Source organism: Corapipo altera, unplaced genomic scaffold (genome assembly GCF_003945725.1).
Source record: "Corapipo altera isolate COAL_440 unplaced genomic scaffold, ASM394572v1 50, whole genome shotgun sequence".
Taxonomy (NCBI): domain Eukaryota; kingdom Metazoa; phylum Chordata; class Aves; order Passeriformes; family Pipridae; genus Corapipo; species Corapipo altera.
In genome coordinates, this window is record NW_020884889.1 from 8,613,815 (window position 1) to 8,638,228 (window position 24,414).

Sequence of the window (24,414 nt, forward strand, 5' to 3'; positions counted from 1 at the left end):
AAAACAACACTCCGACGCTAAAAATAAGTAATTTTACTTGTAAGTACCCCACAGCTTATTTGCAGATAGTTGTACACTCGGAGAAGAAAAAAAAAAACAACCCTGTAATAGGCCTTAGGTCAGCTGCATTGATTTAATGCATTACTTAGGCTGCCAGAGCAGAGGTAGAATCTCCTCGCACTGCATTAGGAGCGCCTCAAGCCTCCGTGACTCCTTTTGATCAGATCTCTGTGAAAGATGAGTGTCATGCCCTCTTCAAGCCAGCTGTGAGGGGACTGCCCTGCGACTGGAGGCGCGCGCTGGAGCACAGCACTCCGGGGCAGCGAGGTGAGAGCTGGCTGCAGAGGTGAGAGGCAGACACAACTTCGTACTGTAGGTCTGGAGAACACCAAGGGGGAGGATCTTATTTCACTCCCCTGTGCACAGCCTGAGCATACATCAGACCTTGAGGTGCTCAGAGTCAGACAAGAGTAAAGAGGCGTGTGATGGTTCTGCCTTAGTACTTGTACAGGCAGGAGTGTTTCCAGTACTTCTTTGTACAACTCACTGAGGGAATGGGAAACTGTTTTATAGCTCTGGAAACATAAGCACAGTAAGAATGTCTGAGGTAAGGAAAGTTCTTTGCAGTTCTATATGAATGTGTGTTTTTACTGTGCAACTTTTACTTGTGGCTATGCACTGTGGAGATATAAAAAATCTTGCAATGGTGTTGTTTTGGGTAATGAACAATGGAGATGAGAGCTGTAGGGAGCTGTAGTCTCCATTTCTTAATTATAAAAAGATACTAGGAAAGTAGAAAACTAGTTTCTGTAAAAAATCCAGGTTTTCTTTCTGCCGTGAACTGTAAACAACTGTATGACTTTTCTGTTCTACAGTAAGTAATGCAGAATTGCAGGCTGATTATAATAAGCAGAGCCATCACTTGTGTAATTGTTTTCCAATTGAAGTAGTAGCATCTAAATCATAAATACTTGACAATGTTTAATTGTACAAGTCCTCAATATACATTAATAGCAATAAAATCTGTGATTTGTGACTCAGATGTGTTCTGAGTCAAGTGCTTTAAGCAGATACATTATCATTATCGTGACGTATAAATGCACTGGAGAGGAGACAACAATGTAATTTCACTATGAAGTTCTTTAGAAATTACCACTAAAGTGGAGTCTAATGTATGCCCTTTATATACTATTTATTGTTGACTATTTAGCATCCAGAAAATAAGGCCAGTAATTCTTTTCTTAGGATCAGTCTGTTTGTATTTCAGGGCAGGGGGGAATGTGAGGGGGGGTGGGTTTTAGTATGAGTGTGTGGGGGGGGGTGTCGGGGTTTTTAAATATATTGTGCTCATTAAATGTCTTGTTTTCTGATGCATTTAACTTCTTATTTAATTTATTTTGATTTTTTTTATCACATAGAAAAATAAACATGGTTTAATTGTCAGGTCATACATAATGAGGTTTTTTTAGATGTGTTTAAGATACAGCGTTTTACTTTCTGGTTTATTAATTGGTCAAATACTTCCAGTGCTCTGTGAAAGGAATTCTTGGTTTAAAAATGAAGAGAGGGCAGATCACTAACCCAGGGGAGGACTACTCATATACACAGGCTGTGGTTTATCCTTCTGTAAAATCCTATGGATAAAAAGTGACACTCTTCCCCCCCACACTTCTTTTCTTATTTTTTTTTCTTTTTTTTAATTTTTTTTTAGTTTGAATAACCTGAAAGCCAGGCAACATTCTGATATTTTGGGATGTATGGGAGAGGGAAAATAAACTAGTTTTGTTTTAATTTAAAACAAACCATTGTTTGAAAGGCATTTAACAGTCAAATTTCACATCTGATCTGAAGTTGGATTTTATTGTGCTCATTTAGTCGAGATTGTTGTTCAAGCAATTTCTATACAATTTTTTGTAATTCATGTAACTACTTGGCTTCTTGAACCTCGGGAGCTGATTGTTTGTCTTATCTCTTGGTGAGCTAACTCTGCGTTATGTTGCAAAACCTTGGGGCATGTTGTGTTTCTTCGTGTTCCTGCAGTCTGCAAGTGAAGTCAGCTTCATTAGTTTCATGATGGCACATCAGTGCATGGCTGGTGTTGCCGCTTCCTTCAAGCTACTCCCGGAGCATGATCTGGGCTGCCTTGGTTTGGATAAGCTTGTAAGGATTTGTCAGCCAGATGTGACAAGATTGTCAAGAGGCAAGTAAAGAAGGAGATCTGATATTAATCAGTGCATAGCTTGGAGCCAAACTTTCTCAAATGCAGTGTAGCAACATGTTCTTCTCATTTACTGCTTCTCTTTGTGGCTATAGAACTGCCACTGTCTGAGTTTGACGGTTAAAAGGGATGCCAGCTAATAGTCTTTAATTGTAAGGATACAATTCTAGGTGGGAAAAGATCATATGCTTCTATTTTTAACATCCTTTTGGAAAATACAGTTCAGTTTGCTGTAAAATATGCAAGCGTTGTGTTAGACGAGAGTCTCTGTTTCTGTACTTTGATTTTTAAAACACTGAAATTGTGGCTCAGCTCTCAGTGCTGGAGGAGTGGGAAGTGGGGAGTCTCGCTCCACTCCAGGTCATGGGGCAGAGGGGGTCTAGCATTACTTTAACTACTAACAACAGTGTTGGTTTGCTTTGTTCTAGTGATTAGAACAATATACACTGAAGAATACCTTTCTAACTGCTTCTTTTACAGAAAGGGGAAAAATACGGATTTTGAAACACACGTTGTGTATTCAATTAGATTATTTACCATTCTATGTATAGTGCTGATAGGGTTTCTTTATAATCAGTATAACTGCAATTCTGTTTGAATTAAATGCTAGAATTTTGAGTAGTTTGCAGCTTAATCAGACTTCTGACAATAAGTGAACATGTAAAAAGTAATGTTATGGAAAATACATTTTTAATATACTTAATATATATGGACTTTTGATTGATCAGTTTGTTGTCTGGGTTTTTTTTTTTTTAAGCAATTGTTCTGTTTATTCTTTGAACTACTGAACCATCTACAACCATTTCAGAACCCTAAGAATAATGGTAACTGCAAGCATATCCAAACATATCCAAACCTGCAGGAGAGCTGAATCTTCACAGAAATAGGAAAAATTATTACAAATGCTGAGCCACTTCACAGGCTTTACTATAGCCAAAATGAACTTCTTCCTCCTGAGGCTGCAGGAGGGTTTGGCCTTTGGATACCAAATGTCTTGACTTCCAGCTTCCGTGTCTGTTCGTGATACTGTTAAAAGATCTGTTCATACATATTGAGCTTGTCACTCCATTTTCAATCCAACAAGCCAGTGATTTATTTGGTTTGCAGTAATAAAGCCTTCATTACGATAATATTAAATACACCTCTGATAAGAACAGAAATGTTCTCATTTTATTTTAGATTACAGCTTTCGTTATGAACACGTTTAAAAAGCACTTTTTGTGTGGTTTGGCATTTAGTAAACATTTTTCATGCTGATTTGAGCTAAAATTTAGGTATGGATCTTGAATTGATTATTCCAGCAAAATATCCACCAAACGTAAGGAAGAAAAAATGGTTTTGCCCTCTGGGTCATGTCCTGCCCTCTCTGGCTTCAGTGGTGCAGGAACTCTGAGTTCCTGTGTGCTGGCAGCCAGCAGGTTTTGTCCTAGCAGATGCTACAGTTGAAGTTTTACAACAAATGTCATCACCTTTCTTCTATTTAGTTTTTATTTCTTATCATTTTGTTTCTAGTTGCCATTTAAAAAATCTGCTTAGGGATTGACATTTCAATATTCAGACCCCAAAAAAATATTATTGAGGGACTAAGGAAAAGTGGCAGTTTTTAACAGACTCCAGTCTTTTTAGAATAAAGAACAATGACATTTTCATTCCACACTTTAAACTTCACTACCACACTTGTGGTAGTATGGTTTCTTTAAACAAATAGGGGAGAAGAAAAAAAAAAGTTTAAAAAAAAAAAAAAGTGCAGATTTTTTACTTCAAATTTCCGATATAGATTATCAATGAGAAATGGGAATTTTTCATATGGAAGTAGCTGGTGTCTGAAAACCAGTGAAAAATTTCCTCACCTGTGTTCAGTAAAAAGGGATACTGAGTTTTAAATTGTGAAATTACCAATGGAGCTACACTGTTGCGTAAAATATTGCATAACTGGAGCACCATAGATAGCATCATGTATATGTGTACAAATACTGTTTGGGTTTAAAATGTATGAAATTGCATTAAATGGAATTGTGTAACATTAAATACTTCAGAGAGCTGTTATTTTTCTTTTATTCTTTAATCTGTGTCTTCGCTCTGTAACAGGAAAAAGGAAGAGATTTAAGCATGCATATTTTATGGCTTTGAGACTTAAGTAGCGGTGTGAGGAGCTGAAAAATTTAGGATTGTCTTTGAAACGTTAACTCACCCCCATTGCACACATACAACATTTTATGAACTAGGTAAAAAAAGTTAAAGACATTTTAAAGGCCTTGTGTTTGATTTCTACTAATTATCCTCATTTCTCTGATGTTTGTGCATTTGTGTTAACACTTATTGCTTGCTAACATAAGGCTTGGAGTTGAAGATTTAATTAAACTCCCTTCCATCTCAGCATATTCTCTGATTCTGTGATTCAGTTCATGGCCAGGTCTGTAGGTTCAGCATTTGTGTACCATGCTTAGCATGTCAGTAGAGATAAGTAGTATGTGCACAATTTATTTCTTAGATTAAATAGCATCAAGTGCTTTATCATACGAAATTTCACACCATTTCTGTCCAGTGACTTATCTTTACCCCTAAAGCCTGAGCAATTTTTCTCATCAGTAAGCAGCAATCTGTTACTCATTTTGGAAATGCATTAATAAGAACGATTTTTTTTCTGTAAATTTATTAGAAAGGGAAGTTACTGTAATATCTTGTGATGGATGCTGCTTAATACCAATAAAATGTTTCTGACCTACACAGGCTAGGGCAGGGACGCCGTGGGAACTGTAACATCACAGCCTTTTTCAGAATCAAAAGTAAATAGCAACTGTTAAATAATGATAATGTGATCTTTTTCCTTCCTCAATTTGTATTTCTTCTTTTCATTTCCAAACTGAACAGTAAAAGAGGCTCCAACTATGTCCCCGAGGTGGACCGAGCTGTCTGTCAGCACTCACCTGTTGTTAACAACTGAGATTAATTACAGCATCAGCCACTCTATCTACAAGCATGTTGCTGAATGGCAAAATTAAGTTTTGCTGTCCAGTGCTTTTTGTTTAAAGAGGAGCAGCCTGAGTGTGTGTGCTCACACATACACACACACACACACACACACACACACACACACACGCACATTCTTTTCTCTTTATAATTCTTTTGACAGTGCCATTAACAAGAGCTGCCCTAAGGGGCCCTTTAGGGTAGGTGACATGCATGAGGAGTGATTTTCATCCCACAAGCTACGCCGTGATTAAAGTTTGGCCTTGTAGCGTCGCTGCCTTTCTCAGAGGCGGCTCCCTGTGCTCCCCGCCCGGCTGCAGTGCCCGGCACTGCCCGGAGCTCCCCCGCCTCGGCCGCCAGAGCTGCCGCGGAGCCGGGACTGCCGCTGCCTTGGGAGGCTGTGCTTCGTTCAATCCCTTATCTCAGCTCCTCGCTCTTAAGAAGAGTCTTAAGACTCTTCTCAGTTGGAAAAACTTTTTAACCAAGTGGCAACGTGCGGACTCTTAGTCCATTACTCAGTAGCCAGCCCAAACTGCCTTTTAAATCCACAAGCAAGGTTGATTTGACAGAGTGGTGCCATCCTGTGAAGGTATGCACCGCATTTCAGTTCTATCTTACTGAGCTTATTCACTCCCTCCACTTTTTTGTATGTTTTTGAGGATGTTTTAGTCAATTATTACAAGAACAATTTAACATTTTCAGCTCCGTGTGCTCGGCTGCACCCACAAGAGAGATTTGGTGAAATTCTAGGCCAAAATTGGCTTTGTTCAACCCTGCTGAGGGAGAGGGTAATGGGGTAATGCAACTTGCTGCAGGATCTGTGTTGTAATTACTCTGTTCACGTGTATTCTCAGGCTGTGGCTGTTTAAAAGGAGGTCAGGTTTTGGTATCTGACCCCAAATAAACAGTATGAATATATACATAAGGATCCAGATAATTAATGGGTTGTATTCCATGGTCTTATCTAGAAAATGTATTGAACTCGTGGCCTCTGTGTTCTTTTAGGAGAGAAATCATAACATAGTTCCCCCACAGAGAAGGGGTAAGTGGGACTTGAGTGGTATCAGCACCAGCCAAAATTTTCAGTACAATAGGTGTTAAGTTCAATTCTTAAATCCATGTTTGGGCTCTGAAACAAAAAACTTTTTGTCTGTGCTTTTCAAAGGTTCCTGTACCTCCTAAGCTTGGTAGGAGTAGATGGTTGGTGTGAATGAAAAACAGCTCAGTCACCAAGGAGTCATGGTCAGTTTGGGGACTGAGCAGTGAGCGTAACTTTGTGTTTAGTTGCACTGCGAAAGGCAAGTTGTGGCCCACCTTCTCCATCTGTCTCCTAGTTGGTGTCTTAAGCAGGAGAGAAAAAAAATTTTGCTAAAATATTTTACAAATAGGCAGTTTGTCAACTTAATCATCTGGGTCAGCATTTTAGACATCTGTCGGAATGGAGAAGGTTGGAGCTGTTTGGTCAGTGCTCTGTCGCATCCGTGCACAACTTTACGTAATTAAAAGCTCAAAATACAGAAGATATCAGATACATACAAGAAGCTGTAAGGCTTGTTTGCTTCTCATGAAAGTTGTTTGTTGTTACCTATGTTTATTAAATAACTATAATAACAGCAGCTGTTACTTCATAAGAAAGAGGGTTTTTTGAGATAAGACTGTGGAAATAATGTATGCATTCAATCCAGTATAATTAGAAATCTTATAAGGACTTTTTTCTCATTTTAATAATTTTATGTAATTATTTATTTTAGTCTTAAGTATTTTTAAAGTTGAGTGTAGAAATAGCAGAACTTGCAACAACCAAACGTACTGGAGTAGGCAGAAATGTACTTGAATGCAAATCCATTTGTTTCAGGGGCTCAGGCTGAGAATGGCAGGCAGTGTGTGTATGCTGTGGTGCTGGTGAACTTAGCAGGGCCTTAAACAGGGGACAGAAGAAACCACCACAATCCTGAGCTGAACGTGTGCAAGTTGTAGCATAGGCCAAGTCTTTGTGCAGAGTAACTCTCAGATGGGCCTTGCTGTCAGACCTGTGCACATGTAGGTGTGTTTCAGTGCCCTGTTGCTCCCTTTTCCCTGTTCCCTGGGTGTCCTCCCAGCTCTACTCCCAGGCAGCAGAGGGGTTCCATATTCTGTCCATCCTCCAGGCATCCTGTTACCTCTTTGAAGTGAGCATGTCAGGAAAAAGAAAATGGCCCAGAGCCTTTCCTTGAAGATGCTGCAGGGGCCCTGCTAATGGTCTCTGCAGGCAGATGGGATTCAGAACCTTATTAAATGTGGAATACATTGAAACTTTCAAGGAACAATTAGAGGTATAAGGTGCTTAATCTAACAGATATAATACTAATGTGCATTTTAGGCCTAATTGTTGGGCTATGTCTTCAACAAGTACTTGCACCGTCTAGAGCAGCCCAGCTCTTTTTGCGATTGCACTTGGAATATGCTGGAATATATTTTAGTTTCAATAAACTACAGGGAGCTCAACAGTGTATTTAAAACTGAAGTCTGTCTTCAGGAAGAATACACACAAGGGCTAAATATGTACTATGGAGTGGACAGGGGGGATACAAATACATATGAAATGGAGAAAACCCCAAATATCAGTCTGATACGAGTAAGCACAGCTGGATTTCGATACAGTGAAAATAAGAAAATGTAAATTGAGAGCTTGTTTTAAATCATGACAAAACTGACAGACAGTATTATTTATCAGCAGAGTATATCCTTAGGGAAAGTGGCAAAAGTTGCCTGACAAACAATGGACAAAGCAAAGCTTTGCTCATTGTATGATGTGGAAAAGTATGGCATTGACAGAGATGCTTAAGATAAGGGGGTTTTAATTTGTCTCTGCTTTCAATAGTTGTGCTTAAGATTCAAATACAGAAGTAATCAAATGGGTGATGAAAAACGAAGATTTACTTTGCAAACACAAGAAACCTGGTGGATAACAGTAAAAACAGGAAAGAAAAATTGATCAGGAAGACAACTTCACACTCATTTCTCTTTACTGAAAGATGCACGCAGATTTAGATTTGGCTTTTGATTTAGCAGTGGCCTGTACTTTTAATTTAGGAGGTGGTAGAGCTATTCATCACTTTGCTTCCCTTGCAGATCTTTTACAAGGTGCAAGAAACAAAATATTTCCAAATAACCAGACGTATGTCCCATGTTTAATTTTATTTCTTCCCCTTCTATAAATCCTACCTCTTCTTATACAAGTGTTCTTACTGTGGAGCTACTGCACATCTATTCTGCAGAAATGGGACATGTCCCAGTTCTTTCCTATAGGATTTGTGCTTACCAGAGCACATATCATGGTGGGTTACATATGTTCAATGGGATTACCTTTTCTAGGAAATGATGGTGTGATGGCCACAGGAGATATGGCTTGTTGCTAGAAGCCCTCAATAGAGAGCATGGAAAGCAGTATCTGTTACAGCTCATCTATTGACGGTTTCTCTCACCTATTTGTTTTGAGTAACTCCTATTTCTCCTTCAAACGTGCATTTTAAACTGATAGGAATTTCTAAACCCTGCCTGCAAAATAATTTGTCAGTAATCCTCATAGCAGAGCAGGGAAACTCTCAAGCTCTTCAGGTGATGGCAGTAGCTTAAAAAAAAAAGGCAGGAGTTTCTAAAGTGGGGCGTAGCTTTGTGCAAGAAAGGCAAGGGTTTTTCTTAGATGCCAGGAAGTGCCAGAAGTGAGGGTGCTGACCTGTGCATTTCTGAGGCTAAATACCACCGGGGTAACCTGGGACTTGCTCTTCCATTTCACTGGTGTCTGCACTTGCAGCTCTCACTGTGTGCGGAAAGCCAGACCAGCTTTCCAGCATGAGCAGAGATCTCTAACTCAGTCCTGACAGGGTCTTCAATATTTGCTTACTTTTTATTTATTTCCCAAGCCAAAGTGCTGTCAAACCAGAACCCACTTAACACTGAATGAGATTTGATACACTTACACTGCCCTTCTCTTGCTGCCTTTTCCTGAGCCTGCTGCTGTGTGTTGCAAGTGAGCGTAGGTCCCAAAAGGCTTCAGGAGAGCATGGATGATCTCAAACTTGCTTTGGGAAATGAAGCCTGATTATGTACCCAGAATGGGAATGAAAATGTCCCATTAGCTTGGGCTTATCTTTGGCTGTGAGGGCTATGAGTGGGTTGCAAAGAAACATTCAGGAACTTTTGAAGCATAATGAAAGCCGCATCAATATCTGGCAAAAAAAAAAGATGTGAGCAGGCGTGGCTTTCAGGCAACAGAGGTTAAGATTCAGTGATTAGTAGTTACATGTTTTACAGAGGCCAGTTTAATAGTTAATCTGTCTCCCTTGTAATGAGGAATCATTTGTATTAGAAGTCCAGCATTCAGATTCCCACAGTCATGCTGGTAAAACCACAGAAAGTTTTGATCAGAATTTTCAACTCTATTTTTTTAAAAAGAATTAAGGAAGTGTGGCTGGTAATGGATTTAGAAAGATCCATTTGTGAAGGAGAGAGTGACTGGAAAGCAATAACGAGATCCTTGATGATAGCACAAGATTTATTTTTTTTGGACATCTACCTTGTGTTTCTGGAAAATGAAACTAAATAATTATGTGAATGAAAGGATTGTACTTTAAAAAATTTCCACTTTAATTTCCATCTACCTTTTCCAATCCTTTAATTACAATTTTCAAGCTTTACATGTATGCAATACAGAAAGTTTTTCCTTTGTTCTGTAGAATGAAATTGTGTGTACATTCCACTTGTTGGGAAAATAAAGCTTATTAAAAGACTTGATATAATTACAGTACCTTAGAATAGGCGTATTAAGGATTAACAGGCAAAAGACAAGGGTATTATTGTCATGAAGTTTTGCTACATTTCTCTTCATTGAAGTCTGATATAAGTTAATTTTGGAGATAATCAAAGTGCATCTTTTTAAGCTGAACATGACAATTTAAAATTGTGACTCACTGATTATTTTAAAAGTTAATTTTACCATGTTCTATATTCTCTGTGACTATATTAAAGCAAGTGTTGCTAAAAAAGCTTTAGGAGACATAGACTGTGACAGGCACAAATGAAGGGAAATGCTATAAACCTGAAAATAACACTTGTTTCTTCTTAGGGTTTCTTTCAAGTAATTTTTTAAGTCAGCAGCAGATCCATGATTTGAGAGTACACCTTTGATATATTAGCAATATGCAAGCTAACTACATCTAAGACTAGTTTCCAGAAGCAATAATGTATTAACCTTAGAGGGGATAAGTTCAATATTTAAAATAGAAGGGAGCTCTCCTGCCTTTTTAACAGCTACTTTCATATATGTAACACAAAATATCTTCCTTTTACTTGTTCTGGTTTTTGCATATGCAATCTTCTACACATACACAGGAAAGCAAAATAAATACTTTACCATATAAAAGTTCTTAGACAAAAAATGCAGAATTTGGTATAGCATATCTTTCTTGTCTAAGCACAAAAATTAAGTAAAAAAATAGTTTTAAAGGTCAGCAGTTTGTGGAACATGTCCAAAGGAGAAGGAATGACAAAAATTTTGAAATCTCAATTAACTTATCATCATGACAGCTTTTTTCATTGTGCATATTTCTGTTACTTCTTGCAGAAAAGGGAAGTACTCATTTGTAATTTTGTCTGAAGGGAATGCAAAAGTTGCATTTATGGAGTGCACTGTAGCTTACCAAACCTAGCAGGGTCGCCTGTGGAAGGTGTTCTGTCCACCCAAGTCACAGAATATTATGTATGCACAGAGGTAGAAGACTTGAACTGCATTATTGTTTGATATCTTATGATAGAAATAAATCAGCAGTCAACTACACCTTCTTTTCCCCTAGCCTTTCTATAAGAAATGTATGGCTTTTTATTGTTATATGAAAGGATTTCAGCATCTAAATGAAAATGTATCCTCCATTAAAGTGAAGCAATTCACACTGTGTATGGTATTGATGTGTATTTTACGACTTTATGGGGAGCATAGAGCTTTTCTCAAGAATTCAGTATTTTGCAATGGCTCCTTTAAAAGATTAAAGGCAAAGTGATTCAGAGATTTCTAGGGCCCTGTTGCCACTTGTTCCAGTCCTTCAAATACAGAGGAATCTCAGCGCAAAGCCACTGCACTTTGGAAATGTGCATGTAAACTAACTCCTGGGTAGGACAGACACTGGGATTTTAAAATCTCAGTCCAAATCCATTATTATAAAACACTAGACATCCAAATGTTATGAACATGCTTGTTTGTAGCAGGCTTATGTATGTAGTGTCCTCTTCTGCCCTGAGTCAGCCAAATTCTTCAAGTCTAGCAAAATGCCCATTGCAAAACCCAGTGAAATTACCTTTCTCTCATGTCCTTTTGATTTTAAACATTTCCTCCGTCCATCTTTCTTAGCCTGATTGTCCAAAAACGTACTGTTTTATATGTTTTTTGAAAGTGCCAGTATGGAAATTGCCACGTTTCTTTTTTTCCCTGAAATCTTGTCTTGCTTTCCTATGGGTATTATAAGGAATGGAAGTCCCCATTTTGGATAACGAGGAGCAGGAACATATTGCTTTAAAGGCATAAAAATACAGACATTTTACAATTGCATAATCTAACCTTTTTTCCTTATTATTCCACTGCAGACTTTCTGCACATCAATTTCTTTGCTTTCCCTCCCTTAATTAATATTCTGTTTATGTGGGAACTATTTTCAGTATCAGATCCAAGCAATGCAGAATCCTACAAATGCATTGCTCTATAGCAATCCCTATGGAGCTTTAACTAGGACCTCCAGGTTGTCTGTTTGCCTCTCCAGCAGATGGGCACATACAGAGGAAAGCATATATTCCAGGAAGCAAGTTTGCATCACCCTGTTGATTATGGATATCTGAATACTAATTTGATTTGCATTATAGATGACCTTGGTGAGAGTAAAGTGATGCACAAATTGAACCGTGCAACTGGTTGCTCTCTGTGTGCTCTATTTTGCTTTCAGGCATTTCTCTTACAAAATGTGATTGTTCAGTCTTTGAGGAGTTGCAGTACTTTTTGGTAGGCTCTGTTCCTGAGAAGCATTAGGGAACCCCTGTGTGTTTGACAGAATACATCTATTCCATGTGGATCCTGCGTGTGTAAGGCACGGCATCTACGCAGAGCTAATGCATTGCTCATTAGAACTTCCTATATTGCAGGATGGAGTTCCAGCAAAACTGCAAGAGACATCTGTATGTCTTTGTTTTCGGACCTTCCTGAAAAAGTGATCACAAATGAGGATCATAGCTTAAATGAATGCATAATTTATGACACTTTATAATTGTTATAAAGGTGCTTCAGCCTAAATAAATCCAGAGAATTGTTGCTACATATATCATTAAATATATTGCTTCTGTAACATTCCAGTGTTCCACCTGGTGACCAGTTCTCTTTCAAGCAGAGGCAGTCTTGTATAATTCAGGTTTTGCCTGGATTACTTATATTGCACATTGATAGGTATGTGCTGGTATGTTAACTCTGTCTTCTGTGGATTTTATGGGTGTACTGTCTGTGTATAACCTGCACACTCTGAATGGTGCCTGTATTACCTCTCATCCTTTCCGTTGATCCGCAGGCTATCCGATGCACTCTCGTGAACTGTAGTTGTCAGTGTTTCAAACCTGGGAAAATAAATCAGCGACAATGTGACCAGTGCCGGCATGGATGGGTAGCACATGGTAATACTTGTTTTTACAATCTATAAAAAACCATTCAGGATCCTCCTCCCTGTAACATGCTTTTTGTGTCACCTCCTCAACCCCCCCCCCCACTGCAATATTAGTTACATTTAATTTTACCTCTCTCTTGTGACTCGAGTTTATTTATATTTCGTGATTTTTATTTTCAGCCCTGAGCAAATTAAGGATTCCCAATCTCTACCCATCAAGCCAAGTAGAAATAGTTCAATCCAATGTTGTCTTTGATATCAGTAGCCTCATGTTGTACGGAACCCAGGCCATTCCTGTGCGCCTTAAAATTCTGCTAGATCGGCTTTTCAGTGTTCTGAAGCAGGAAGAGGTAATACAGATCCTCCATGCTCTGGATTGGACACTGCAGGATTATATACGTGGATATGTGCTACAGGTATTTAGAGGGGCTTTTTTAATATAAATATGATAGTTAAGTAGTTTTTCTAGCTTAATGTTCTCAGTGGTTCACAATGTGTTAACAACTTGGCACAGCTGAAAGGGAGTAGTAGACTTGTACAAGCTTAATGCCAGAAAAGAAAGGGTGCATTTTTGGTCATTGGTCTCTTTTCTTAGTTGGACTTAATTGAAATCTTCCTACTTGCTCAAATCTATCAACAAAGGTAGGCAAGGATAAAAAGAAAAAGTTACTGGGAATGTATCAAAGTAAAGGCTTCAGAATTTTCTCCAGTCTTATTTAAACAGTGAGTTTGCCTTTATACAGCAGAATAATACATCAAGAAATAAACTTGCCATCATCTTAAACACCAGGGACAATATTCATCTCTGGTGTAGTGCTACTGACCTTACTGGAGCTACAGCAAGGATGTATTTGGGCCTATGAGCTTACACTGACATTAGTCCTTGCTGCTGTGGAAGTTACCTTTTATGTAAAGTAACATTATGATCTTACATTATGACACGAATCAATATTTAATGGTCTTGATAATCTTGCTTTTTAGTGTTAGGATTAAAAATATGGAATCAATTACCTTGAACCTCTACCACATGAAAAATTTATAATGTTACGTTCTTCATCATCTTAGAAACTCTTACATGCACTGTGAAAAATCTCAGTAGGCCATCAAATACATGTTCTGTGATAAAATATTTATTGTAGTTATTGGGAAAAGTTAGGCATAGCTAGAGTTTGAAAGAACTCCAACACTAGTGTAATTACAGCTGTGCTCTGTGAACACTGGCAATAGATCAATACAGGTTCATTTGTTCTCTGATCTTAGTTGCTTGGAAGATTATTAAACTTGCAATGAAAGAATACTTGACTTAAATGAGGAGCTAAATCTTGGTCTGATTGCTCCGTCTCTGCTGTCTGTTCTTACAGGATACTAACTGTTGTTCAAATAACGTGTCTTAATTTTTGTGAAAAAAAATAGTTTATTGAAAGGTATTACTGTCAGTTCAGAAAGAAATAATATCACCAATGTGGTAACATTTGGAAGAAATTATCACAGAATTGGCATTGATCTCATTAAATGGAATGTTTTTATCATTTTGCTAGAGAAGAAATTTTAGTCCCTGAAAAAATGAGAGATTTGAGGGGAGGTGTTTTTCGTTTGCCTTAACTGATTCATTTAAATATTTTTGGCTTTAGGATGCTTCAGGAAAGGTGCTGGATCACTGGAGCATAATGACCACTGAAGAAGAACTGGCTACTTTGCAGCAGTTTCTTCGCTTTGGAGAAACTAAGTCCATTGTAGAGTTAATGGCAATTCAAGAGAAAGAAGGGCAATCGATTATAATACCACCACCAACTGCCAATTTGGATATTAGGGCATTCATTGAGAGCTGCAATCCACACAGCCCAAATTTTTCTGCTTCCTTGGACAAAATGAGTCCCACCAACATTCATCCCTTTGAGAATATTGTCAATAACGTGGCTTTCATGCTGCCATTTCAGTTTTTCAGTCCAGTGCCTCCACCTTTGATAGGTTCACCACCAGAAAGACATTTGATTGAGCAAGGTCAAGACCACAGCAATGAAACCAAACAAGATCTTCAGATACCATTTTCTGAAAGCAGCTTCTTAACTTCTAGTTCTGCACCATTTCAAGTTGAAAATGAGAGGAGCTTAAATGGTCCAGATGTCACTAAAACAGAAGATGATGCCCTTTTAAGTGATTCCAGTTCACATAATACAGCAGCAAAGCTTGAAATGACAGCACTATCTCCAGAAAACAAAATTAAATCTGTTGAAAAAAACGGTGCTGGACCTAGGAAAGGGCGTGTTTTCTGCACTGCATGTGAAAAGACATTTTATGACAAAGGTACTCTGAAAATACATTACAATGCAGTTCATCTGAAGATAAAGCACAAATGCACCATCGAGGGCTGCAATATGGTATTTAGCTCTTTGCGCAGCCGAAATCGTCATAGTGCAAATCCTAACCCCAGACTCCACATGCCAATGAATAGAAATAACAGGGATAAAGATCTAAGAAACAGTTTGAGCATTGCTGGACCTGGAGATAGTAAAAGGACAGAATTTACAATTTTAACTCCGGATAGCAGAACTATTTCCAGCTATGCCAGCTCTTGTACAGATTCAAAAGGTCAGGCTGGATTTTCCAGTATTGGACACAATGGTGTCCTCTTTCCAAACCTGAAGACAGTACAGCCTGTTCTTCCTTTTTACCGTAGTCCAGTCACACCAGCTGAGCTTGCTAATACTCCAGGTACTCTTCCTTCTCTGCCTCTTGTTTCTTCCTCAATACCAGAGCAGCTTGTTTCAAATGAATTGCCCTTTGACATGCTCCCCAAGAAGAAGTCTCGTAAGTCGAGCATGCCCATCAAGATAGAGAAAGAAGCTGTTGAGACACCTCACGAAAGCAGCGATGTCGCCAGTTCTGAAGACGACACACGTCTGCAAGTGGTAAGCGATGGAGAGCTTGAGACCTGTGAGCATAAGATAGAGAAGCGAGTGGCCGACAGGGTGGAAAAGCACCCCCATTCAGGTAATTCATGGAAATCTCTCTCTGGGGTAGAGGGCCCAAAGTATTTTGAATCTGTCTTTGCGCCAAATAACAAATACATCGAGGATATCTCTGAGAATGAATTGCAACACTGTGAGAAAGAGGTTAAACCAGAAGAAAACCAGCCATTAAAAATAGTTTCCCATGAGATTATGTATGAAGATCCAAAACACCACCACAGTGATGTTATAAAACCAATGACTGAAGCCCCCATGTATATTAAAGAGCAGTCAAAGCACAGGATTCCTAGAAATGACTGCCCTGAATTGCAACACCACTTGCTGACCGGGGGCTTTTTCAGCACTTTGTCAAACAGGGGTGCTGCCATTCCTTGTTTTGAAGACTCTAAAGATATGGATCATGTCAGTCAACATGCACTAGGGATTCAGAAGGAAGAAAGCCGCTTTCATTGTGACATCTGTAAGAAGACTTTTAAAAACCCTTACAGTGTAAAAATGCATTTCAAAAATGTACATCTCAAAGAAATGCATATTTGCACAGTTGAGGGCTGTAATGCTGCTTTCCCTTCTCGTAGAAGTCGAGACAGGTAAGAAAATTATAAACAAAATTGTATTTATTTTGCCATCACAATGGAGCCTGATTTGAAATTAAAATGAGTGTTTGAGGAATGGAGCCTACGAATATTTTCTGTGTATCCTCGTATAACAGGTATGATAACTTATCAGAACATTCATAAAATGAAAATCCATTGAAAGAAACATTTCCTTTCCACTAGACTACGAGGTATTAAATAAAGCCATGAAAATTTCATAACTGATAAAGACTGCAATAGTTGAAGGAATACTTTAGAACATAAAGAGAAAACCACGAGGGTTTGAATTCAGCAATTTTCCAGTAGATGCATGTGTGGACTTATATGTTTAATATGTACTTTCATGTGTATTTTAATGTATATAGTGTTCTTTAATGGAAAAGCAATGAGATCAATTCAGGAAATCTTCACTTGCCCTGGTCCTTGCTTTAATCAAGGATTTGCAACAGATTGGTGAGAGAAAGCCTGTAAGAAAAGCAACATTAGTCTTTGTTAGTACAAAATTAACATTATGCAGTGGTAGTCGAACTAACCCTGTCTGGTGTGTATCCACATCAGTACTGCTTTTCTGTGAGATTACATACTAATTCCTAAACTATACCACGACCTTGATCCAGTTTACTGTTAGCTGCAGCATTGTGTGGCTGTAATTCATTTTATTTCAGCCTATTATGCACATAGGCTGAGAAACAAGAACTGAAGTTTTATTGTTGACCCTCAGTTGTGTATCTGAACCGGTCAGTGATAGGTAACAAACCTATTCAAGTGCAACAAAGTGTGGTAAGTTTTCCAGCTCTCTGTAAGTGTTACAGCAGCTTTTGGCTGCAGGAAACACGCCTGGATAGTAGTTAAGAGTGACACAAGGTTTAGATTGTCTGTAATCTGCTAGGAGTGCTGGAGCCAGCTGATGCAGTCCAGAGAGAGGATGGGCTGGTCTCTGAGGACTGGCCGCTGCATCTGAGATGCACAGTTTCATCTGCTGCTGGCAGGGCTTCATACCCTGGTCTGCTGCCTGCATCTTCCCAGATGTGAATTCCTCTCCACTGTAATTGCGATATGGGCCACAGGAAAGAAGGCCAGCAGTAAGATTTGCATCCACATGCCACAGATTCCTTCCCACACCAATATATTCAGATAGGCTTTAGCATAGGTGCTTTTGGAAAATGGTTTATTTAAGTAAAAGAAAAGGCAAGCCAACTCAGAAGAAAGTTCACAAGCTTTGTACAAAACAATAGTTATTTGGAACAACTTTGCAGAAGTTTCTAGACTTTAACATAGAGTACTGTGACTGCAAGCACAAAATATTTCTGTGCCTTTTTGAACAATGCATGGTTCTGATTAAACCATGATGGCAAGGGGAAAAACAAATATTTTGCCAGTCTTATAATAAACTCAATCTTCTAGACAGAGCCTGGAAGTTCCAGTGAGCTGATCGATCGTATTCAATGAGGAGCAGTGATTTTGTATGTTTTGGTGGTTTTAAACAGAATCCAGAGATGCCCATTTGAAAACTGCAAGTTGCATAAAATTTAATATTCCTTTTTTCAAGGAACTTCCTGTCAAGAAAAAGCTCTGTACTGCTGTGTACAGCTGCACGTGGTTATGGTACTTGAGATCATCAACAGGTTTTGCAGACTCAGGTGTCACTCCTTTCCTGCTTTGTCCATTGCAAAAGAATCTTTTCTTACCCCTCTCAGTCTGTTCTCAGCTCTCAGTTCAACTTGCAGTTTTAAGTCTGTCCCCCAACTCTTTTAGGCCCAGCACTAGATCTAGCAGAGCAGGCAGCTGTCCACAATGCAGGAGAGAATCTGAAACATTGATTTCTGTAGTTATTTCTGATATATGCCAGTGCAAGCAAATTCAGAAACCCAGTCATGTGTAAATCGTCCATGTGCACTCCCAGTGTGGCAGTTGGTCAAATTAGAAGTATACAGTTCATGCATGCTACTAAATATTGATTTTTTTCTTTGTTAATGATCATTATGAAACAGCTGTTAAGTGAGGCGAAACACTTTCTTGCTAAGCTTGTCTTTGTTCTTCTAGACATAGTTCAAACCTAAATCTTCATCATAAGCTTCTGACTAAAGATACACTGGAATTCAACAACCATTTCAATGCAACATACCTCTTGAAAGACATGGCTAAGGAGTTTTGCCAAGATGTCTCTTTAAAACAACATGTTGGACATACTTCTGTAATCTTCAAAGGAATGAACAGAACAGGCAGCTACGTTTTTCCAATGAGCAAAATTAGAGAACCCTGTTCTGAGAGTTATGGATACGATCCATTAAATGATGGAGCTGTTCTGGATCTAAGTACTACTTCCAGCATTAAATCTGAGAGCAGTGCTCATTCTTCTTGGGATTCTGATGGAGGAAGTGAAATATGCACCATGCCCTTGGATGATAGTGATGAAAGCTGTGAAGGACCCAGCCTAATGGCCAATGATGAACTCTACCAAGACTGTACTTTAATTGACAAAGCTAATCAAAACTTTACAAATTTACCTTCCAGTTTGCCAATAACTTGTCATATATGTCAAAAAACATACAGTAATAAAGGAACTTTCAGGGCTCATTACAAAACTGTGCATCTCCGCCAGCTCCACAAATGCAAAGTCCCAGGTTGCAACACAATGTTTTCATCTGTTCGCAGTCGGAACAGGCACAGTCAAAACCCCAATCTGCACAAAAGTCTGGCTGGGTCACCAACTAGCTTGCAGTAAGATCAGACTGATCTTAATTTATTTCTGCTAAGAATTAATCATTTCAATTAAGGAATGTGTTAACATTAGTTTTATTGAAACTCATTTGACTTCTAGCCCGCTCGACAACCACAGTCAAATTTTTTTCTCCTGTGTGTGCTCTCCGGCAGGTTGAGTCAGCAAAGTTTGGTGCTGTCGTTTTTGTGCAATTCTTTGGTTTGATGTTGAATAGCTAAAACTTCTGTAAAGGAAAGAGAACATCTTAGAAATGGAGGAAATACGGAGACATTAACTAGAGTATTTCTGATACCTGTGAAGTATTACTTGCCAAAAATAGGAGCTTTAAATGAGGACCGTCATCCCTTGTGTTTACATATTAAATGAGTTGTGGTGTTGTGTAAGAAAAGAGTTAGCGATTGAGCTGAGTTTCCTCTGGTTGGGTGTTGAGAATTTTGGGGCTACCATTTTGTTCATGAGACCTTAATCTGAAGCTGACTTGCAGTATTTGTGGAACATGACATTTGCAGTTTACTATATCCCAAAATCCAAAAGAGAAAATACAAATTTGGGACAACTTTGCATACAGTCCAAATCTTCTGAAAATCCTGCAGTCCTTGCTCCTTAAGATTGCATTTCACTTGAATAAAGATTGCAGTGTTCTGGATTTCTTAGAATTTAATACCATTTGCTTTGCAAGAGGAGGGGCTACTTAATTTGGCAGCACTGCCTGATAAATTATAGCGATAGAAGGAATGAATAGGTTATGCTAAAATTTCTGAACCACAACAAATGCATCCATAAAACAGAGGGAAAAATTAAACCCTTTAATTCTTTATTTTAAAATGCACTTTTTGAGTTCTACTTTCAGGAAGAGAAGAATTTTTGTTATTTTAAATAGAAAAAAAAAAAGGGGGGGGGGGACCCCAACCAAATATCCAAACTGCTTATAAGAGTTTGAAGGTGCAATTCTAAGCCTTTGAAAGGAAGAGCTAAAATGGATGCAGTAGATATCTTTCATGATTCAGCATTTAGTGTTTCTTTTACCAGTGGGGGATAAAACATGTTGATGTTTGTAACAGTAGAAGAATGCTTGTTCTCATTCACACCTCTTTTTAATAAGAACATTATTCAATATCTGTTAAAATGTTTCATGTCTTTGTACTCGCCCCTGTAACTAACAGTATTCTGCATTACGTTCTATGCACTTAAGAAGACTGGCCTTGCATTGTATTTAAAAAATACTTTCATATTTAATTTGTAGTCACATAACACAAATGCTGTGTGTGTACTTGTGGTGTGTCTTCTTTTCCAAATCATTTCCAAAGAGAAAAAGAAATACAAGAGCAAGTCTTACAGTACCTTTTTTACTTTAATTCACCAGTGGAAATCTCTTATCAATTCTAGTATGCAAGCATGACATTGACAGCGCAATCTGTACATATTATACCAAAGTGCTTACAGTATTTGTGGTTTCTAGAACTAGTCTAGTTTTCCAGTATAACTGGATCTTAAGTCTTTATTCATTTTTGTGACTGAATAAAAATAGACTGAAATTTGGGATTTCATATGTATGTAGAAAGAATAGAACAATGCTATTGCCATATGTCTTGATGTTTAACTTATTCTAAAAAAATACTATGGTATTGTAACCATTTCATATTGTATAAAAGAAACAAAAGTGGACTGAATATTTCACTAATTCTTTTGAAAAGTGGTTTGTGTGTGAGTATGGGTTATGCAAGGAAAAAACCTGACACCGTTGTAAATGTTTGTGCTCACTACAAATGGTTTCCATGCATTGTGTAAAGTAATCTTCTATTTTTTTAATTTACTGTAGGTTTATGTGATATTTAAAATAATTCATTTGTGCTTGAAGCCGTCAGGAAAAAATACTGTCCTGCGGAAAGTTGTGCCATTGCTTTGAGGTTTTGTGTTTTGGGGGGAGTTGGTGTTTTGGGTTTTTGGGGGGGAGTTGGTTGGTGTTTGTTTTGTTGAGGTTTTTTTGTTGTTGTTCTCTTTGGTTTTTTTTAATAGAAACTCATATCAGTGGAGGTCACAGTTTGAAAGCTAAGGGCACAATCACAGGGGACACAATTGCTCCCAGCCTTTTGATAGTAAAAATCAATTATTTGTTATCCAGCTATTTCAAGCTCTTTTTTTATATATATATAAACCTATTTGTTTAACCATAAACTGTGTTTTTTTTGAAACAAAATGTGATGTAAACTAATGCTGTAATGCCCATTTATTTAGTTTTCACTGTGTCAAGAAAAGGAAACACGTTTGTATACCCTAATAATTTTGTATGTGTTAATAAAAACAAATAATAATGCCTCTGGTTGATTCAGAAGAGTAGGCTTTTGTGATTGAAAATACTACTATTCTTAATTTTTATTTAAAAAAATATTTGGAAAACACTCCATGAGTAGAGAGCACTGTTTTGACAATGGTACTTATTCCATAATACGGAAGTGTCATTTTAATGAGCCATTAGAAATAACATAATAAATGTTGCCAGATATTTTATTGATTTTTTTTTTCTTTTGTGCAGTAGGCAAGGGTAGAGATGAGTTTAAATGCCGTCAGCTAAACAGAAGGTAAATATCTCATCACTGATACCTATGCTAAAAAATAGATATTTTCTATCTTTTGTAAAGGGGTCTTTTTGTTATTTCTCAAAAATCTGGAGAGGATGGCAGATTTCTCAGAGCAGACTAACCCTTAGCACCCCTAGAACAGCATATGTATCTCATGAAGCATTCGTGTAGCTCCCTCCTCCTAATGACCACAATGTGGTTGGACCAAGCCTTGACATCTCCTGTTAGTTTTAAATACGTGTGATACTTAGAGCAGCCTGTATCACATATTCACCCCAGATGTTGAAGGAAGTAACTTCAGAATAGTAGTACCGTTATTTTTGGAGCTTTTCAGAGTCGGTCTGGAAAGCTGAAGCAGCTTGCCCTGACTGAGGCTGAGTTCCAGAGATGTTTACATCTGCAGTCTGTGAGTATGGACAGTTGGAGGCTCAAATCTTTGCATGAGATATGAACTGGGCCTGGACATGCCCACCCTTGCTACCCAAGTATGTTGCTTCATTTTTTTATTTGTATCTTTTTTTTTTCTTTCTTAGAAAACAAGAGCCTCACAAAGTAGATCCTGTCATCTTTCTGTGACTCCAAGGGAGAAGGCACGGGTGCACACTGCGGGGTGGCCACTCTGTCTGAGCATCCAGTGTCTCAGAACACAGGTATTTTGAATAGTTTGTGGTAGCAAGTCTACATCACTCTGGAAAATGAGTGTCATAGTGTTTATCAGGAGTATTTCCAGAAATCTGTTTGGAATGGAGTGTAAGTGATCTGTTTTTACAGCGCCAGTTTTCTAAGCACTTTGAAAAGAACTGTGGTAAAACCAGAGGGTATTGTTTCTAATGAATCTTTACTGAAGTTATACACTGCAAAGCCCAGCAAAGTGGAGAAACAAGTTCTGAAAATACCTGTCTGATGCCCTGAATTGAATAGGGAAACCTAAAAAACAGCTAAACTACTTGGACTTAGTCCAGGGATTTTTAAATAGGGTGCCAGATCCTCCTTGAAAAGGGTTCACAAGCAACTTCTGATTAATCAGCAAGTGTAGATTTAAGAAAAGCAGCTGAACTAAAAACACCTTTGGAGTTTGAGATACAGCCCATAAGGATTCCATTCAGCCATCAAGTGAGCATTCATTTCCAAGCTGAAATGAGAGTTTTACTCTGAACTGGGAAGGAGACAACAATGCAATAAGAGAGGGAAGGTTGGATCAAAGGTTTTGTTCAGAGCAGCACTTACTGCCAGTGCCCTGGATTTGAGAGGAGGGCAAGACAATATATAAAAGGTAAAGGTTTGAAGTTGGATTAAGTATGCATAGTGTGATCAAGTCAGCTTTGAATGACTTGGAAAACTTTTGGAAAACTCTCAACAGACTGCTGGCTAGAGAGATTTGCACGTAACCTCAGCAAGCCTGTTTCTGGAGGTAGACTGGCTTTTCATTTCCCCTTACCCTCACCCCCCTGCTCCCCGTGCCTTTTGGCACTCCTTGGATTACGTGAAGTTTCTAACTTGCAAATGCACCGTTGAAACATCACCCTGTTAAGCTCCAGCCCTGTCAGCTCCGTTCCCTGTGAGCAGCCTTCAGCTTTCATGTGTGTTCTGTAAACAGGTAAAGGAAAGGTAATGCTGTGAAGTGACAACCCCTCTCTGGTGACCACTTCATCTAATTCTGCACTGGTTTAAAGCTTCACGGAAGCCTCTTGTATTGTGTCTCTGTAGCTCCTATCCTAAACTGGTAAAACTGACTGTGAAGTGCTACCCATTGTTGCCTGCAGATGCGTGTGTTTAATAAGCAGTGAAGTTGCTTTGACTGCCGAGCGCAGCATTGAAAGAGTTTGTCGAACTTGTGCTTGCCAAAGCCTCTAGCAAAACCCTCACTGGTTTGGATTGTAAGGAGTACCATATATCAGCATCATTCTGCAATTTTTTGAAAGTTTTTTTTTCTTTTCAATAAATCAAGGCCAATCCAAACATGTCTTAAGTGTGAGCTGATTCTTTGCTTCAGCCTTTTAAATCTTTGGTCACTAATCTTGTTCTGTAGTTTCTGCTCATTCAGTGTAGGGATTTCCATAGTGTGTTGTTTCTATGATATTGTGGTTATTGTTAGTTCCTGCATCCATCACTCTTTTGAAGCTTACAGATTTAGGTAGGGGCAGTCATTGAAGCCTATAGTAGTTGCAAGTCTGAGAAAGTCTTCAGGGTTGGACTGAAGAATTAGTTACCACTCTTTGGAGAAGGGTGTTGATGTGCTGCTTGAAAAAAAGGTTGTAGATGCACACGTCACCTACTAGAAAAAGCCAAAGCCTTCCACATCATATAATATGTGAGAGAACTCAGTACATTTGAAGTTTCCTTGCCTTGACTTTTTCAGGTCAGTCAGACTGTAAGTTTTTTAAGGTGTGTAACACATTTCCTACTCATTCCTTGTCTGCACATATACTACCACAGGCTACTGTTTCTCAAGGCAAGGAGAAGCCCAGTCTGCCCTTCTCACTGAAGCCTGAAGACAGTGAAGTGGCTGCCAAGGATAAACTGAATTACCCTGGATTATTTTCACCTCTCTTTTTATCCACTCAAATTTAGAAACAGCTAGTCCCAACATTTGTTCAGTCACAACAATAAACTGCAATGGCTTCCTAACTTTTTTAAAAAGAGGATCCCTGAGTTGCAAGTAACACATCACTGTTAAGGTCTGTACTTAG

At 38.5% G+C, this 24,414-nt stretch overlaps 2 protein-coding genes across 4 annotated transcripts in view; both read left to right on the forward strand.

Moving 5' to 3' along the window:
* The window catches only part of BNC1 (basonuclin 1), a 75,405-nt gene extending 53,784 nt beyond the window's left edge, over positions 1 to 21,621 (forward strand). For 2 of the 3 annotated variants that reach the window (XM_027644368.1, XM_027644369.1), the window contains 4 exons: positions 12,769 to 12,871; positions 13,042 to 13,277; positions 14,493 to 16,417; positions 18,467 to 21,621. In XM_027644368.1, coding sequence (XP_027500169.1) covers positions 12,769 to 12,871; positions 13,042 to 13,277; positions 14,493 to 16,417; positions 18,467 to 19,148 — 2,946 coding nt within the window. In that variant the 3' untranslated portion in view covers positions 19,149 to 21,621. Of the gene's footprint in view, positions 1 to 462; positions 608 to 12,768; positions 12,872 to 13,041; positions 13,278 to 14,492; positions 16,418 to 18,466 lie in introns of those variants that run through there. The other variant, XM_027644370.1, reaches the window with a different exon arrangement.
* An 82-nt stretch (positions 21,622 to 21,703) lies between these two features.
* Positions 21,704 to 24,414, forward strand: part of HDGFL3 (HDGF like 3) — a 63,829-nt gene continuing 61,118 nt past the window's right edge. The window contains exons 1-3 of the mRNA XM_027644550.1: positions 21,704 to 21,724; positions 22,059 to 22,130; positions 22,258 to 22,374. Coding sequence (XP_027500351.1) covers positions 21,704 to 21,724; positions 22,059 to 22,130; positions 22,258 to 22,374 — 210 coding nt within the window. The remainder of the gene's footprint in view (positions 21,725 to 22,058; positions 22,131 to 22,257; positions 22,375 to 24,414) is intronic.